The sequence below is a fragment of the Neoarius graeffei genome, chromosome 13, assembly GCF_027579695.1.
Source record: "Neoarius graeffei isolate fNeoGra1 chromosome 13, fNeoGra1.pri, whole genome shotgun sequence".
NCBI lineage: Eukaryota > Metazoa > Chordata > Actinopteri > Siluriformes > Ariidae > Neoarius > Neoarius graeffei.
In genome coordinates, this window is record NC_083581.1 from 28,863,879 (window position 1) to 28,884,167 (window position 20,289).

General features: G+C 39.8%; 1 protein-coding gene across 1 annotated transcript in view; it reads right to left on the minus strand.

Annotated features, from left to right (window-relative positions):
- Positions 1-10,651, minus strand: part of LOC132895889 (sushi, von Willebrand factor type A, EGF and pentraxin domain-containing protein 1-like) — a 220,294-nt gene extending 209,643 nt beyond the window's left edge. Inside the window, exons 1-2 of the mRNA XM_060936640.1 lie at positions 10,584-10,651; positions 255-390 (exon numbers count right to left, since the gene is read on the minus strand). Coding sequence (XP_060792623.1) covers positions 255-312 — 58 coding nt within the window. The 5' untranslated portion in view covers positions 313-390; positions 10,584-10,651. The remainder of the gene's footprint in view (positions 1-254; positions 391-10,583) is intronic.
- Positions 10,652-20,289: the final 9,638 nt, after the last annotated feature.

A 20,289-nucleotide genomic window follows, 5' to 3' on the forward strand; every position in this document is an offset into this window, starting at 1 on the left:
CAGCCAAAGGAAGAAGAGGGATTAGAGAATATATGACTGAATCAAATCCAAATATCCTTTGTATATCCTGCATGTTGCCCTTTTCTAAAATCCTAGCTCAAAACAGGCAGGGTGTTAGAAGACACTAAACTGTAAACCTTCAATAGAACTAAAATAATGATTCCAACATTTTTATCTCATATCTAGTATAATTATAGGGAGAAGGTGGGGAGGCTGTAGCTGTAATATCTAATGGTGTGTGAAAGAGACCTCACCTTGGACATTTACAGCCGTCATGAGAAGCACAGGGAAGATGATGATGTAGCGCAACATCTTCAACTGCAAATATTAGACACCAGCTCAGCTCAAGGTGTTGCTCAGTCCGAGATCACTACTGTCCAGGAAAGTTACCTTGAAATAAAATATATGTGCTAAATTATTTACATTAATATTTACTTTTGAAGCACCAAGAGTGTAAATATAAAGAAAATAATATCAACAAGTGGTGAAGAAGAAGAAGAACAACAAGATGTTGATGAAATCAGAGGTGATCAGTAATGAAGTACATGTACTTGAGTACTGTACTTAAGTACACTTTTTGAGTATCTGTACTTTACTGGAGTATTATTTTTTTTAAACTTATGACGTTAACTTCACTACATTTGAAAGACAAATATCATACTTTTAACTCCACTACATTTCTATCAAGGTCCTCATTACTCGTTACTATGAAGCAGCTTTGAAAGTGGATGTTTTTTCTTTTCCTTTCTAAAACATGATGTTTTTTTCCCAGGTGACACTGAGACAGCCTATCAGTAATTATTAGGGTCACATCACGTTCATAGACTGGATAAAATCAAGTTCAATTATTTCTCCGCAGCATTATTTGAACATGATCAGTTGATAGCAGAATGGAAGGAGGCAGTTCTTCTGGGGAATGCACACACTCATGGCTTTAGCTAGAAACCATGTTTCAGTTTTCTGAAAGGATTAAAGATATGTTTTGTTTGAAATGTTTGTCGAAAACGGAGCACAGCACAGCCTACAAAAACTTGCCATCTGCCCTGTGGGAGCATATTGAGATATATAAACGTTTCATTCCAAGAGAAAGCTTGCAATGAAGTTCTCTGTGCTCTTAGAGCTAGCGATAATGTTGCAAACGTAAGTATGCAGTCTGGTTAGTCAAACGACTTTCTGTGAATTTACCCACCAAGTTGCTACAGTCTTGTCCACGGCTAACGTTTACACATAGATAGTTAACTTGGACACTGCTAGTTAGCATGTAAAAACAGAGTTGCAGTGGTGCTTGAAAGTTTGTAAACCCTTTAGAATTTTCTATATTTCTGCATAAATATGACCTAAAACAACATCAGATATTCACACAAGTCCTAAAAGTAGATAAAGAGAACCCATTTAAACAAATGAGACAAAAATATTATACTTGGTCATTTATTTATTGAGGAAAATGATCCAATATTACATATCTGCGAGTGGCAAAAGTATGTGAACCTTTGCTTTCAGTATCTGGTGTGACCCCCTTGTGCAGCAATAACTGCAACTAAACGTTTCCAGTAACTGTTGATCAGTCCTGCACACCGGCTTGGAGGAATTTTAGCCCATTCCTCCATACAGAACAGCTTCAACTCTGGGATGTTGGTGGGTTTCCTCACATGAACTGCTCGCTTCAGGTCCTTCCACAACATTTCGATTGGATTAAGGTCAGGACTTTGACTTGGCCATTCCAAAACATTAACTTTATTCTTCTTTAACCATTCTTTGGTAGAACGACTTGTGTGTTTAGGGTCGTTGTCTTGCTGCATGACCCACCTTCTCTTGAGATTCAGTTCATGGACAGATGTCCTGACATTTTCCTTTAGAATTCGCTGGTATAATTCAGAATTCATTGTTCCATCAATGATGGCAAGCCGTCCTGAGCCAGATGTAGCAAAATAGGCCCAAACCATGATACTACCACCACCATGTTTCACAGATGGGATAAGGTTCTTATGCTGGAATGCAGTGTTTCCCTTTCTCTAATCATAACGCTTCTCATTTAAACCAAAAAGTTCTATTTTGGTCTCATCCGTTCACAAAAATTTTTCCAATAGCCTTCTGGCTTGTCCACGTGCTCTTTAGCAAACTGCAGACGAGCAGCAATGTTCTTTTTGGAGAGCAGTGGCTTTCTCCTTGCAACCCTGCCATGCACATCATTGTTGTTCAGTGTTCTCCTGATGGTGGACTCATGAACATTAACATTAGCCAATGTGAGAGAGGCCCTCAGTTGCTTAGAAGTTACCCTGGGCTCCTTTCTGACCTCGCCGACTATTATACGCCTTGCTCTCGGAGTGATCTTTGTTGGTCGACCACTCCTGAGGAGGGTAACAATGATATTGAATTTCCTCCATTTGTACACAATCTGTCTGACTGTGGATTGGTGGAGTCCAAACTCTTTAGAGATGGTTTTGTAACCTTTTCCAGCCTGATGAGCATCAACAACGCTTTTTCTGAGGTCCTCAGAAATCTCCTTTGTTCGTGCCATGATACACTTCCACAAACATGTGTTGTGAAGATCAGACTTTGATAGATCCCTGTTCTTTAAATAAAACAGGGTGCCCACTCACACCTGATTGTCATCCCATTGATTGAAAACACCTGACTCTAATTTCACCTTCAAATTAACTGCTAATCCTAGAGGTTCACATCCTTTTACCACTCACGGATATGTAATATTGGATCATTTTCCTCAATAAATAAATGACCAAGTATAATATTTTTGTCTCATTTGTTTAACTGGGTTCTCTTTATCTACTTTTAGGACTTGTGTGAAAATCTGATGATGTTTTAGGTCATATTTATGCAGAAATATAGAAAATTCTAAAGGGTTCACAAACTTTCAAGCACCACTGTGTGTGTACACACACACACACACACACACACACACACACACACACAGTGCCCTCCACAATTGTTGGCACTCCTTGTAAAGATTTATAAAAATAGTTTGAATAAAACCACCTTTTGAAGTCGCTTCATCTTATACTGAAAAAAATGATAAAAATCCAACCTTTAATTGAAATAAATTTATCGAGAGAAAAACAAATCACTCATCAAGAAATAATTATTTTCAACAAAAACATATGTGCCGTTACTATTGGCACCTCTGAAAATTATGGTGAACACAATGTAACTGAAGCCTGTTTCCCATTTACGGTAAACTGAGTTGATTGGATTGTGTAGGAACTTTCAAAACACATGTGCCACTACTATTGGCACGCCTACATTTAATACTTTGTACACCCTCCCTTTGCCAGTAAAAAAGCACTGAGGCTTCTCCTGTAACATTTTATAAGATTAGAGATACAGTGCAAGGCATCTGATACCATTCCTCTTTACACAATCTCTCCAGATCATCCAGGTTCCTCAGTCGTCTCTTGTGCGCTCTCTTCTTTAGCTCACTCCACAGGTTTTCAATGGGATTCAGGTCAGGGGACTGAGATGTCCATGGCAGAAGCTTGATTCTGTGGTCAGCTCACCATTTTTGTGTTGATTTGGACATATCCTTCGGATCACTGTCCTGCTGGAATGGAATTAGTGATAACAGACTGGACAGAGGACTGTAGCTGGGGAGTGATGCTGTTTCAATCCACCTAGAGAAGCTGGTTCTTCTGCTTCATTAACCGAAAGGTCTTTCCTCCAGACAACAACCACCCCACCTTTGCCTGCTGGCTCGATCACAATGGTTGTCCTGTTGCTGAAATCTTTCACTGCTGTTTGTTCTTCTTTGGGTAGATTGAGGTTTTGGTGGAGCTTTTTTTTTCCCCATGGTGCCAATTTCTCTTATGCAGTTATTAATGAAATATTCTAATGCTTGAAATTCACCTGCTGAAGGGGTCCACAAATATTTGTTGGAATTATATTTGGACTCATCAATAAGGTTTCCATGGACTCCAGGAATTCTGGATGATGTTTGTTCATCCTTATTGATCAGCATGTAGCCTTAAAGGTGCATTAAGCAAATCCCCCCCAGATGATGAGGTGGGTTCAAGATTTGGATAAAAAAAATTTTTTTTAACTGCTTGAGCTCTCCCCTCCATTCCCACCTATGTTCATGAAGTTATGCCCTCAGGATCTTATGGTGACCCATAGAATGCCTATAAAATGACTGACAGGAGGTGTATCCAAACACAAACAAGCCTTCCAGCCCAGAATTCAGCTTCTAAAAGTTTTCACAGCAACTTTATAAACTTTTAATCAGGCCACGGCTTAATCCATTGTTTTTCATGTTCATGAAATTAATTCATTGTAATTCATGTTCTACACCTCTTTCAGGTTATTTGTACAAGAAAGGAATTTTAAAAATTCCTTTCTTGTTTAATATTGCACTGTTAAACGACAGAAAAAAAACTTTGGCATCAGTCATCTATCTTAGTAAATTGAATGGGAGTGAGTCTTGGGTGTATAAATTTAAGGCACAAACACCTCAGAGGAGCTTAATTAGGTATAATGATGACGTTTTTAATGAAAGTTCTTCCACCCTTGTTGTCTTTGCTGGTTCTATCATGATTCTGCTGCTACCTCATGGACCTTATCTGCCTTTCCAGGTTTATGTGCCTGTCTTTAAGAGAGGGAGAGGACAGCCCCTGAAGTCCCAAAAGGTCTCATCTCATCTCATTATCTGTAGCCGCTTTATCCTGTTCTACAGGGTCGCAGGCAAGCTGGAGCCTATCCCAGCTGACTACGGGAGAAAGGCGGGGTACACCCTGGACAAGTCGCCAGGTCATCACAGGGCTGACACATAGACACAGACAACCATTCACACTCACATTCACACCTACGGTCAATTTAGAGTCACCAGTTAACCTAACCTGCATGTCTTTGGACTGTGGGGGAAACCGGAGCACCCGGAGGAAACCCACGCGGACACGGGGAGAACATGCAAGCTCCACACAGAAAGGCCCTCACCGGCCACGGGGCTCGAACCCGGACCTTCTTGCTGTGAGGCGACAGCGCTAACCACTACACCACCGTGCCGCCCGTCCCAAAAGGTGATTATTATTATTATTATTATTATTATGTAAACAAGTTATTATTTTAATAATCTTAATAATTTGTGTCCACAGTATAATAACTTGTTCCCAAAAGATAAATAAAATACCCGTCAACCCATAAAGCACAGCTGTAAATCTTACAGATTTTTAAAATATTTTGTCAGGATTACGGGCATATTCTAATAGTCTTACGAATTCCTTATATTTCGCCAAAATGTTTTTATTCTGCAAGTACTTCTTCACAGTGGTCACAGCGCACATTATGCATGAAACAATCAATTGACAATCGAACCAGAAACCATTATGTTAAGTAGGCAGAGGGTCTTGATCGCAACATCTTGGCTGTTATCGTCTGTTGACCAGGTTTGTTAGGCGCTTGAAAGATCAGACTTTGAGCTCATTATCAAAAGTCAAGTGTCCACATGAAACTTAATAACATTTCGTGCTATTGTGAGCTGAATTTTGTTGATTGTTCCCACGAAAGACAAACAGTATGCTCACTGCGTAATCTCACTGCACAGTGTGACATGAAAATGATGGCGTCCGGGGTTTATGATGTCAAGAAACAGATTAAATCAAATCTCCGCCAGCAAAATCAACACCATCGCCAGAATCAGCTGCAGATGACTTTGTTCATGAAAGCCAATCCTCGGGGTTTCACGAACAAACACCATCGAATGTTCTGTGTGGCAAAGTGTTTTTAAGTAATTTTATTGCTCAACACAATCTACCACTTGCTGTGTCAGATCATCTCTGCGACTTGATTAAAGAAATTTGGCAGCAAAACTGCGAAGAAAATAACTTGCAAACACCAAAACTATGCAAATAATTAAGAGATACATATCACAGGATGCAACACAGAGAGTGATTGATCACTGCAGAACAAAACCATTTTCACTGATGTCTGATGAGTCCAGTGATCAGAAATATGAGAAGAGACTTGCGATTCTAGATGGGATTTTTGACCAAGAGAGAATCCAAGTCTAGGATTTTGGACATGTCTGTCTGCAACATCAGAACTGCAGAAGTCATCTTCATCCAACTCTATGATGTGCTAAGGTATATGGCTAGCTAATGTCAAGTTGTTGCGATTAATATATTGTAATTTTCTGCTAAGTTAACCGTATACAAAACAAATAATTTATGATGTCATTTTTTCATGTTAAATCACAAAATTGGTTCACAAGATCACAGCCCCCGAGTACAATCAGGAGCACTGATTTGATAGGCTTCATCTTGAACTTCATGAAGTGAATTATGGGATGGACATGATCATGAACTTCATATTGCAAATTATGATCTGGATAAAGTGCTATTAAAGTTTTTGCTTGTTTGTTTTTCAATATAGTCTATTATGCCTTAAAAAAACATGCAGTTGTCTCATTTTTAGTTTGTAAGGATTATTATTTATTTTTTTTGTCTTGAATTAGGGTTTTTGTGAGGGCTTATAAGGCTGGACTTCGAAATGGGTTGACAAGTATGAAATAACATGCGCACACAAGATATTGTCTCATCTCATCTCATTATCTCTAGCCGCTTTATCCTGTTCTACAGGGTCGCAGGCAAGCTGGAGCCTATCCCAGCTGACTATGGGCGAAAGGCGGGGTACACCCTGGACAAGTCGCCAGGTCATCACAGGGCTGACACATAGACACAGACAACCATTCACACTCACATTCACACCTACGGTCAATTTAGAGTCACCAGTTAACCTAACCTGCATGTCTTTGGACTGTGGGGGAAACCGGAGCACCCGGAGGAAACCCACGCGGACACGGGGAGAACATGCAAACTCCACACAGAAAGGCCCTCGCCGGCCACGGGGCTCGAACCCGGACCTTCTTGCTGTGAGGTGACAGTGCTAACCGCTACACCACCGTGCCGCCCCGCGCACACAAGATATAAAAAAATAATCACCTCATAAGTTATTATCTTAAGAAAGATAACTTGTGCACACAAGATAAAAAAAAAAAAATTACCTTTCGGGACTTTCAGGGCTCCGTAGGATTAGCTATACTGAAATGTAGTAGTGAGTGTTGTTTTTATTGGGTTTGAACTTTTGTTGGAATTCACCCTTACAAAAAAGAAGTTTATTCAAGTGTGCTTCTAGTATACTTCTTTTAAACTAAAAATAAGAGAGTATGCTTTCAGTTTACTTTTTATTTATTATCAGAGATATAGTTAATAAAGTTATACATAAGTATACTTGGCTTATACTGAAAAGTATAGAGAAAAGTCTAAGTATATTAAGCTTATACTTAAACTTTTGATCAAGATATACTTAACAAAAGTGTAATAAAGTATTAAAATATTGTTGCCTTATGTTTAAGTGTACTTGCCCTGTAGTTGTGCTTATCCTTTTGATAGTAGCCTATAAAATACTTCTTTTTCACACATATTGGCTTCTTTGTGATATACGGCAGCATGTTTTAAATCCCATCTTTTAAACTTACATGTACCATAAATTTGTGGTCAGCTCTGGGGTAGAATAGCTTAAGAGTAAACAGTGTTGGAACTTAAACTTATCTTTTATGTACATAGTGTTATTAACCCACAAAGAGACAGACAAACATTTCTCTTATTTTATTTGCCAAATTTGAAAACAAAGGTGAGAACATTGTGACAGACTTGAATCATACTGGCTGTCATTATATGCCATCACCAAAATACATTTGAATCTTTACAATTTCATAAAAAAAGTCAAATTTCAAGGTGTGAATGTGAGTGTGAATGGTTGTCTGTGTCTATGTGTCAGCTCTGTGATGACCTGGCGACTTGTCCAGGGTGTACCCCGCCTTTCGCCCGTAGTCAGCTGGGATAGGCTCCAGCTTGCCTGCGACCCTGTAGAACAGGATAAAGCAGCTAGAGATAATGAGATGAGATGAGAAGTCAAATTTCATCAAAGTTTTTTTTTCTCCTGAGTGGGATAATTGTTATTATTATTATTATTATTATTATTATTATTATTATTATTATTTCTTTTTCTTTAGAGCTTGGGTGTCAATTTCAGTTGTCATTGCCATGTTTTTATACTTTGGCATTTAATGTAATGTTGCTTTAAATTTTGATTTTTAAAGAAAATTAACATGTTCTTAATCCTGAGTATCTGTTGTTATTTTGTTAATTCTTACCTTTATAACTTCATTGTAACTTAAGGTACAAAACACTTAAGTTGTCTACTGGTAGTGTGCATGAGGTAAGGGTTAGGGCTAGAAAACTAATAGTATGCCTTGAAGGGTAATTGCAGTATACGTCAAAACTAAAAAGTGGACTAGATATATATAACCAGTAACTAATAGTATATTTCCAATAAAAGTATACTTTTATAAACTAAAAAGTAGACTAGAAGTGTGTAACGAAAACCAATAGTATATTTCCAGTATACTACAAAGTGTACTTCAGTAAACTAAAAAGTGGACTAGAAGTATAAAACAAGTAAACTCATTGTATATTTCCAGTATACTGTGAAGTATGCTTTTGTAAACTAAAGCGTGGACTACAAGTAGAGAACTAGTAAACTATTAGTATATAAGTTTACTTGTGGTATACTTGCAGTACAAAATAAATTAAAAAAAAATACAAGTTGTATATTCAAAGTTTACTTCTCTTATACTTAAAGTATACTTTTTATAAACTAAAAGTGGGCCAATTTAGTCCCAAGAAGTATTAGATTAGTTTACTTACAAGTATACTGTAAGCACATTGATATCAGTATACTTGGTACACAAAAGTATACAGTGGTGCTTGAAAGTTTGTGAACCCTTTAGAATTTTCTATATTTCTGCATAAATATGACCTAAAACATCATCAGATTTTCACACAAGTCCTAAAAGTAGATAAAGAGAACCCAGTTAAACAAATGAGACAAAAATATTATACTTGGTCATTTATTTATTGAGGAAAATGATCCAATATTACATATCTGTGAGTGGCAAAAGTTTGTGAACCTCTAGGATTAGCAGTTAATTTGAAGGTGAAATTAAAGTCAGATGTTTTCAATCAATGGGATGACAATCAGGGATCTATCAAAGTCTGATCTTCACAACACATGTTTGTGAAAGTGTATCATGGCACGAACAAAAGGGATTTCTGAGGACCTCAGAAAAAGCATGCTCATCAGGCTGGAAAAGGTTACAAAACCATCTCCAAAGAGTTTGGACTACACCAATCCACAATCAGGCAGATTTTGTACAAATGGAGGAAATTCAAGGCCATTGTTACCCTCCCCAGGAGTGGTCGACCAACAAAGATCACTCCAAGAGCAAGGCATGTAATAGTCGGCAAGGTCACAAAGGACCCCAGGGTAACTTCTAAGCAACTGCAGGCCTCTCTCACATTGGGTAATGTTCATGAGTCCACCATCAGGAGAACACTGAACAACAATGGTGTGCATGGCAGGGTTGCAAGGAGAAAGCCACTGCTCTCCAAAAAGAACATTGCTGCTCGTCTGCAGTTCACTAAAGATCACGTGGACAAGCCAGAAGGCTATTGGAAAAATGTTTTGTGGACAGATGAGACCAAAATAGAACTTTTTGGTTTAAATGAGAAGTGTTATGTTTGGAGAAAGGAAAACACTGCATTCAGGCATAAGAACCTTATCCCATCTGTGAAACATGGTGGTGGTAGTATCATGGTTTGGGCCTGTTTTGCTGCATCTGGGCCAGGATGGCTTGCCATCGCTGATGGAACAATGAAGTCTAAATTATGCCAGCGAATTCTAAAGGAAAATGTCGGACATCTGTCCATGAAATGAATCTCAAGAGAAGGTGGGTCATGCAGCAAGACAACAACCCTAAGCACGCAAGTCGTTCTACCAAAGAATGGTTAAAGAAGAATAAAGTTAATGTTTTGGAATGGCCAAGTCAAAGTCCTGACCTTAATCCAATCGAAATGTTGTAGAAGGACCTGAAGCGAGCAGTTCATATGAGGAAACCCACCAACATCCCGGAGTTGAAGCTGTTCTGTACGGAGGAATGGGCTAAAATTCCTCCAAGCCGGTGTGCAGAACTGATCAACAGTTATTGCTGCACAAGCGGGTCACTCACACCAGATACTGAAAGCAAAGGTTCACATACTTTTGCCACTTACAGATATGTAATATTGGATCATTTTCCTTAATAAATAAGGATAATAGTTTTGTCTTTTATTTAACCTATCTACTTTTAGGACTTGTGTGAAAATCTGATGATATTTTAGGTCATATTTATGCAGAAATATAGAAAATTCTAAAGGGTTCACAAACTTTCAAGCACCACCGTACTTAAGGAAATATACTTTAACTTTACTTAAGTATACTTCATAAAATAAACTTGAAGTATACTTCTTTTTGATAAAGGCAGGCTCATCTGTGTGTTTATCTACAAACCACACCAGAAAAAGCTCGCTAGTTATTGATCTATCTATCTATCTATCTATCTATCTATCTATCTATCTATCTATCTATCAGTAGGCACTGAAGTCATCGGATAAAAGTTTCATTTAAGTTTACGCCAAACCATAAACCAAGTCTCACTGTTCATTTTGGCGCTAATTAAAGTAATATAAACATCTTCTTACCGTTATCCGCTGCTTCCTCCCTTATTTACACCAACTCTGCTTTCCCAGCAATAGTTACTTGGCTCCGCCCCTCAGGAAAATGAAACTGAGCCCATTCCCATCAGCGCCAGTGTTGATGTGACACGTCGGGAAATAATAATAATAATAATAATAATAATAATAATAATCCCTCAGATACAAGTGTAATAATGAGCAGTTCAGCCAAAAATAAAAGGGGGCATAAGGTGTATACAGTATATATATATATATATATATATATATATATATATATATATATATATATATATATAGAGAGAGAGAGAGAGAGAGAGAGAGAGAGAGAGAGTGGGTGTGGGTGTGGGTGGGTGGGTGTTGCAATAATGTTGATGAAACAAGCCTGTGTTTACATTTCGCCAGGCAAAGATACCGTGAGTAGTGTACTAGCCAGTTAAAATGATTTTTTTTTAATAATTTTACTTTTGACCTTAGATTTTGTGGTTATAATGCCCTCCAAAATCAACAGAATATAAAAGTTCTTTGCTCTTAGTTTTAAAGAGACACGTGGTCTTGTTTTGTTTCTCTAATACTGCACCATGTTAATAAAACTTTTTTTTCTTTATTATTGATGGTGTTTGTCACTGATTTTCAAGGCCATTAAAATAAATCAATACATGCAGTCAACATTGGGAAATAGTGCCATCAGTAATTCAGCCTTTAGTATACTGGTAATGCATTTTTTTTTTTAGTGTCTAAGAGTATATAATGTATAAAAGAACAGTGAAGTAATAAAGTATACTGGTAATTAACTACAAAGTGTACTTTTTATTAATTAGATAGAACTTTATTGATCCCTTTGGAAGGGTTCCCTCAGGGAAATTAGGATTCCAGCAGCATCATTACAGGATAACAGAGAATAGAAAATAGAGAAAAAACTTCTAGATAAATTAAATTAAGTATTTACATATACAAATATAAAAAGAATAAGATATGGGGAAGAGACGAAGGGGGGGTAGCAGGAGAGATATTACACATTATATTGCACATTGTCCGGTATTGCTTATTGTTAGGCTAGGCTACTGCTCCTTCCCGTCCTCTGTCCTCCTGTTATCCCTCCTCCCCCCCAGAGAGGAGTTGTACAGTCTGATGGCGTGAGGGACAAAGGAGTTTTTAAGTCTGTTCGTCCTGCGCTTGGGAAGGAGCATTCTGTCACTGAACAGGCTCCTCTGGTTGCTGATGACGGTGTGCAGAGGGTGCCCGGCGTCGTCCATGATGTTCAATAGTTTGTCCATAGTCCTCTTCTCTGCCACCATCACCAGAGAGTCCAGCTTCATGCCGACCACAGAGCTGGCCCGCCTGATCAGTTTGTCCGGCCTGGATGTGTCCTTCTTGGATGTGCTGCCCTCCCCCAGCACACCACAGTGTAAAACAGGACACTGGCAACCACAGACTGATAGAACATCCACTGGAGTAAGCTGAAAGTATAACTGAGCATACTATTACTACAATAAAAATATATTAATGGTATATTGCTTGTATATTAGTAGGACTCGCACAATAAATGTTTAATGTACTCATAACACAAAGTAAACTTTATTCTCTCTAATCAAGCGTGTATATTAGTACATACACAGCCATATATTCAAGTGTACTACAGTAAGTATACTTTAAGCTGTTCCACTTTAGCATATAAAAGTACACTAAATACACTTCAAATTGTGCTTTTCTACAATAACTTAAGTGTACTTAGTATAAAATTAGTTGCTCCAAAATAGCAAACTTCAAGTTAACTAATCATTAACACACGAAGTATACTGATGACTGCAAGTACACTTAAGTGTGCTAAAATTTTATATACTTAGTATATTTATTTTTCACCAGGGCAATTTTTTTCAATATTCTTCTCAACTACTACATCTCGCCTCTTTCAGGCCTTGACCATAACTAAGCAGTGTAATGGAATTTTTAGTATAGCCCTGTGTGTTAGGGCTTCGTGACCCGTTCATGAACCCAGTGCAGTGTGTGTGTCACAACAGAGGTTCATGACCCAGTCATGGACCCAGTGCTGAATGCATGTGTGTGTAACATGAAGGAAGAGGATAGTGATAATTTCCAGTTAAAGCAGGAAAGGATACCTAAAGCAGTGTTTCTCAACCACTGGGCCACGGCCCACTAATGGGTCGTGACCGTATGTCAAAGGGGGGAATGAGCAGCACCATTGCACGTTTCTGGTTTACAAAAGGATTCACGAATTTTGCCCAAAAATTTTGTGAGAAGTGTGTCACTTGCACCACACACAACATAGGTCGGGGGCAACAGGTAGCACAGGCTGCACACCCACAGACACCGTTTGAACATTTGCAGATGGATTTTATTGAACTGACACCTGCCGAAGGGAAAAAAATACTGTCTGGTAATAGTAGATATGCTCTCTAAATGGGTAGAGTCACTTCCCACTTCCAAACAAGATGCAGGAGCTGTAGCGAAAGGTCTGCTAACTGAAATCATTCCCAGATGGGGCATTCCTGGGAATATTAGTCGTGATAATGGAACTCCGTTTGTAAATCAGGCATTGAAACAGGTGGGAGAAACACTGGGGATTGACCTGAAACAACACTGTGCATATCACCCAACTAGCGGAGCTGCAGTACTGTAGAGTGGGAAAATGGGACGCTCAAAAACAAATTGGCTAAATGTTGCAAAGATACGGGTCTTAATTGGGTTAAGGCCCTGCCCGTTGTACTCTTGTATATGCGCATGAGAGTCAGAGCAAGATTGAACTTGAGCCCATTTGAAATACTCTTGGGAAGACCACCAAATACTGGGATAGGCCCTCAGCCAATTCCACAGCTGACTATAGGCCTATGCAAAGATGAAATGTTGTGTTATTGTGCAGAACTCTCTTCTGTATTATGTCTCACCCATGAACAAGTAAAAGAGGCACTACCAAGGGCAGCTGAAACGATGCTACATGATTTGAAGCCTGGGGATTGGATAGTGGTGAAGGACTTCAGGAGAAAACGCTGGAGAGATTGAAAGTGGCTAAGATCATATCAGGTGTTGCTAATGACTCAGACAGCTGTGAAGGTGAAGGAAAGAGCCACATAGTTACACGTCAGCCACTGCAAGAAAGCACCACCCCTAGAAGGAGAGGACAAGACACAGGCAGTAAGTTAGTGGCTACATAGAGTATTATTGCACCTCACTGACCGAATCTATTCCAGTACCACAATTAGTGCAGCCCATACAGTAAAAGCTGTACGAGCTGCACTAATCGTGCTTGGGGCTGCAGTGACCTTATCCTGCTTACTCCCAAAAATGCTGCAATAAAGACAAAGTGAAATAGGCCCTGATCATTTCACGCCCATCATCCACAATGAGTTTTGGAAATATGCAAACTACACAGTGAAGAGTCTAAATCTTACAGAACCTTGTGTAGTGTGCACCTTAATCTCCTATACATTGACTCAGCCTTTTGCATGTAAACCCACAAGAACAAGCTTGAATGATACTCTGAGGGCTATAGTAAATGTCCTGTTTTCAGAAATGCTGGAGGGCCTGAGTATGATATTGTTGGCCTATTTGTGAACAACTCCAAATAAACTGGCATTAGACATCATACTGGCTAAAGAAGGTGGAGTTTGCGCAATGACTGGAAATGAATGTTGCACCTATGTCCCAGCAAATGATGACGAACATGGTAACATCACACTCGCCATCAATCAAATGAAGGAAGTGGCAAGACAATTATGACTGGACGAGCATAGAGAGGGCACTTGGGGATGACTATACAGTATAATTTGTTTGGACAGTGGGCAACGTATGTGAACATAATCATCCCTGTAATATTGATGGTAGTTTTCATATGTCTGTGTGCTCCATGTTTGATGCAATGCTTGTCAGTTATGATGTGAAGGATAATGAACATACATCTACAAAAACAAGTCCTGGTGAAAATGGACCCAGGTGAATTCCCGGACCAAGATGAAGATTATAGCCTACCTTTTGTAGACGAAGAAATTATTTAAAATGATAATTAGCTAGGCGGCACGGTGGTGTAGTGGTTAGCGCTGTCGCCTCACAGCAAGAAGGGCCAGGTTCGAGCCCCGTGGCCGGCAAGGGCCTTTCTGTGCGGAGTTTGCATGTTCTCCCCGTGTCCGCGTGGGTTTCCCCCACAGTCCAAAGACATGCAGGTTAGGTTAACTGGTGACTCTAAATTGACCGTAGGTGTGAATGTGAGTGTGAATGGTTATCTGTGTCTATGTGTCAGCCCTGTGATGACCTGGCGACTTGTCCAGGGTGTACCCCGCCTTTCGCCCGTAGTCAGCTGGGATAGGCTCCAGCTTGCCTGCGACCCTGTAGAAGGATAAAGCAGCTAGAGATAATGAGATGAGAGATAATTAGCTAAAATGCATGTACCTCTTATTTGCATTGATTTTTCTTTACTATATGATTGCTGAAACCAGAGGTATCTATGCCTCGCAAAGGAGGAAAAAAAAAGCAGTATAATTGTTTCCAGTCAAAATTTAATTATATTCCTGCTAAAACCAGATTGTGGAGTGTAGGAATTGATGTCTAATTTTGCTATATTTTGCTTGAATAAGGTGTTAATGAGGGGCGGCATGGTGGTGTAGTGGTTAGCGCTGTTGCCTCGCAGCAAGAAGGTCTGGGTTCGAGCCCCATGGCTGGCAAGGGCCTTTCTGTGCGGAGTTTGCATGTTCTCCCCGTGTCTGCATGGGTTTCCTCCGGGTGCTCCGGTTTCCCCCACAGTCCAAAGACATGCAGGTTAGGTTAACTGGTGACTCTAAATTGACCGTAGGTGTGAATGTGAGTGTGAATGGTTATCTGTGTCTATGTGTCAGCCCTGTGATGACCTGGCAACTTGTCCAGGGTGTACCCCGCCTTTCGCCCGTAGTCAGCTGGGATAGGCTCCAGCTTGCCTGCAACCCTGTAGAACAGGATAAAGCAGCTAGAGATAATGAGATGAGATGAGAGATAATTAGCTAAAATGCATGTACCTCTTATTTGCATTGATTTTTCTTTACTATATGATTGCTGAAACCAGAGGTATCTATGCCTCGCAAAGGAGAAAAAAAAGCAGTATAATCGTTTCCAGTCAAAATTTAATTATATTCCTGCTAAAACCAGATTGTGGAGTGTAGGAATTGATGTCTAATTTTGCTATATTTTGCTTGAATAAGGTGTTAATGAGGGGCGGCATGGTGGTGTAGTGGTTAGCACTGTTGCCTCGCAGCAAGAAGGTCTGGGTTCGAGCCCCATGGCCGGCAAGGGCCTTTCTGTGCGGAGTTTGCATGTTCTCCCCGTGTCCGTGTGGGTTTCCTCCGGGTGCTCCGGTTTCCCCCACAGTCCAAAGACATGCAGGTTAGGTTAACTGGTGACTCTAAATTGATCGTAGGTGTGAATGTGAGTGTGAATGGTTGTGTGTGTCTATGTGTCAGCCCTGTGATGACCTGGCGACTTGTCCAGAATGTACCCCGCCTTTCGCCCGTAGTCAGCTGGGATAGGCTCCAGCTCGCCTGCGACCCTGTACAACAGGATAAAGCGGCTAGAGATAATGAGATGAGGAGGTGTTAATGAAATTAACAAAGGGGGGAAATGTAATGGAATTTTTAGTATAGCTGTGTATGTGTTAAGGGTTCATGATCTGTTCATGAAGCCAGTGCAGTATGTGTATGTATGTGGTAGGGGTTCATGACCCCAGTGCTGGACGCATACGTGTGTAGCATGAAGAAAGAGGATAGTGATAATGGCATCTGTCCCCGGGACCAGTAAAAGCAGGAAAGGATACCAAAAGGAAACATATATATTGAGAAAGGATAATTCCTTCTCTGGTAAGAGTTAAGAAGGATAATTCCTTCTCTGGTAAGAACAAAGAACCATTTCTTTGTTCTGCATTCTTTTGCATTGAGAAACCAACAATAAAGATTATTTTTTTCCTGCTTGGATCCAAACGAGTGAGCATTTTTCTCTCTTTTTTTTTTTCCACCACAGCAGTCAGGCATAATTAGGCATGTATAAATGGTTTAAAAACATTCAAACAAACCTAGCTTTCATGACTCAGGTTCTGTCAGTGCAGAAGTGGCGTTGTTTGCTTCTGTTAATTTACTGGGGGTTGCTGTTTCAATTTGTTGAACTACTGCCACAACAATCAGGACTTTGAAGCATCAATGCTATGGAGTCACAAGAGTGCCATTAAAACAGGATAAACCTGCAAAAGAATTAGAAAATAAACACAAAAATGAAAATAAATTGATAAAGTAAATAAAAAGTATAGGAAAATAAATGCTTGTCTTTACTGCTTTTGATAGGGTTTGATCTGTCTGTAATGAAATCATCATCGTTCCCCCGTGGCATCGGGAACAGCCTTGGGGTGCTTCTGCTGGAATCGTGCATCCAGTAGTCGCAGGAAGTCAGTCTTGACCATCATTTTCCTTGCCTGCTGTACGTCAACAGCAAGCAGCTTCTCCACTCTATTCCACACTTTCCTTAGAGCCAGAACATCAAATAGCACCTGTTTCTGGAGGTTATTATCCAGTCTACACACATGTGCAAGATATTTCATATGCTGCATCACATAAAAATCATGAATGGGTGGAGCGTCTGTGAGGGCACGTAATCTCTCATTTGATATTCTGAAACTCCAATCAACTTCCGTTCCTTCACATTCTGCCTGATCCGGTGCATTTTTTCGTTCGTATCCTCCCCGAACCATTTTTCTCAAGAAGCTATGCCAGATGGCTTCAACCTTGTTCAGCTCATTTTCCGTTAGTTCCCATGCTTGTACACTGTACAAAAGCCTTTATCGTATACAGGTGGTTAGGAATTTCATTCTAGTTGCTAGCCGTATCCGTCTGTCAGTCAGAATATGTTTTAGTTCATTCCATTTCTGGTATGCTGCGCCAATTCTAGTGTGTAAAGATTGTATGGTACATTCAGAGTTGGTAACGGTGTATCCTAAATACTTAGAACTCCTGATGTTCTTTAGCTTGTTTGAGCCAATGTTAACCAGGCTCAGCAGCTCCATCAGATGTTCGTCCACATTGAAGACCATTGTTTCAGTTTTGGTATATGAGATCTGCATCCCAAACCATCTAAAAGGTGTCATCATAGATAGTGAGCATGTTCTGTAATTCCTCTTGTGAATTGGCAAATATAACCTGATCATCAGCACACAGTAGCTCGGTGACTTGTAAATGTCCATATGCCGGAGCTTTCTTTCAAAGCTCTCGAGGAGACACTTCATTGGGTACACAGTAGGTAATCTTGAAACCTGAAAAAAGTTTAATTGACAAAGTATGATCCAAGAATGTAGTCCTCTGCCACCCAGGAGATTCTGCTTCATGGATCCAGGAGCAACAGTCACTGACACAGACACAGCTGTTCAGAGATCTGGATCTGGGCTGGACCTGCAGGTTTTACCATGTTAATACCAACATCTGCTCAACATTTCATGTCAATAGCTGCACTGGAAATATCTCATCTCATTATCTCTAGCCGCTTTATCCTGTTCTACAGGGTCGCAGGCAAGCTGAAGCCTATCCCAGCTGACTACGGGCGAAAGGCAGGGTACACCCTGGACAAGTCGCCAGGTCATCACAGGGCTGACACATAGACACAGACAACCTTTCACACTCACATTCACACCTACAGTCAATTTAGAGTCACCAGTTAACCTAACCTGCATGTCTTTGGACTGTGGGGGAAACCGGGGCACCCGGAGGAAACCCACGTGGACACGGGGAGAACATGCAAACTCCGCACAGAAAGGCCCTCGTCGGCCATGGGGCTCGAACCCAGATCTTCTTGCTGTGAGGCGACAGCGCTAACCACTACACCACCGTGCCGCCCCTTGCACTGGAAACATGTTTAATAGAAAAGTACAGTTGTAGAAGTCTTGAATACTTATTTCCCTCCACAGTATGTTTAAAGTCAAGAGATTACACTTAAAAAAATACATGATACTCTCATTTAATTTATTACATCCCAAGCATTATGAAAATTCCATTCCTTGTTCACAGCTAACAAAATTTAAACACATTTGCAGTGAAAATGAAGACTTTCTCCAGAAAATTAAGGAAATGTGCTTTAAAAAAAGTGGTTTCCTTAAGAACATCATAGATCATTACTAGCATTACTGAGAGAATGGATGCAATGACCTCTACACATTCCACCACTCGGACGGAGGAAGATTCTTTGGTGCTCACCGATCATCTCCCTAATAAAACAGTGATGGATATTATGCTGAAAAACTTCACAATCCTCCAGGATGATTCCTTTTTAAGGAACTTCCACTCTCGTCCTTCAGACAGGACAAAAAAAATTCAAAGACCAATCTTGATGTTCCACATGCAAATGTTTTAATACAGCCCATAAAATTGAAGGTCCTGACCTAAAATAGGATAATTTTTATTACCCAGAATTCCTTGTGCATCAGCACAGTTGTTGTTGATTTTATTTCCAGTTAGAGATAATCAGCTGTGCATTGAGGAAACCAAGAGGAGACTGGCTGATCATTTTGTTGAGTAGCTTCGTACCATCAGAATGAACAATTTCTCCTTTCCAGTGAAAAGATACATCAGCAGCAATGGGCCTGACATTAATGACATCTCTGAAGAAATGCAATGAGAAAATGATCATCTACACTTTGGGATCTTTAGAACCACATGAAATTAATGTAATGTAATGTTCTGACTACAGCTATCACATCAAGCATTTCGAATATCCACTGGTTTCACTTTCAGCCTCAAAAGCACTCCTCTTTTTACCACCTCTACCAACATGTACTCTATATGCAAAAGCCTTATGATTTTAAAGAAACGCTGTAAACCAGGAAATATGGCTTAAAAATAATGAAATTAAGAGTCTATAAGAAGAAAATTTGCTATAAAGAACAGCAATAAACTCAATGTTCATTTAATATTTAAATATTCTTTAAGAACCATTTGTCTTGGAAAAGCCAGCATCAGTAGTCTCATGTACACTTTAAACAGTTTTATGAGAACATGAGATTTTTTCAAGCATTTATGTCCTCTCGAGAAATTATTGTAAAGGTGGTGGTGTTGTAATCATGATTTGGTACAAAATCAGTATCCAGGAAAGGCCTACTCTTTGAGGAGCAAAGATGGGCTGAAGATCTCCAGTTTGTCAACAAATGTGTGTGAGCAAATTATTGAAATGTTTAAAAGTAATGTTCCTTAAAGAAAGATATGAAGTGACTTGGATATTTCACCATCTGTGGTGCATAAGATCATTAAACAATTCAAGGAATCTGGAGGAATTTCTGTGCATAAAGGGCAAGGATACAAGCCTAAGATGAACACGTGATCTCTGATCCCTCAGATGGCACTGCATCAAGAACCATTACTCATCTAAAGCTGATATAACCACACGGGCTCTGAATTACTTTGGCAAGCCTTTATCAAACTCTACAATACAGAGCTACATCCACAAATGCCAGTTAAAACTTTACTGTGCAAAAAGGAAGCCTTATGTTAACTGTGCCCAAAAGTGCCATCGACTTCTCTGGGCTCGAAGGCATCTGGGATGCACCATCACACAGTGGAAATGTGTATTGTGGTCAGACAAATCCTATTCAAGGTCTTGTTTGGAAGAAAATGTATACTGTGTGCTCTGGACCAAAGACAAAAAGGACTGTCCAGACTGTTACCAGCAACAAATCCAAAAGCCAGTGTCTGTCATGGTATGGGGT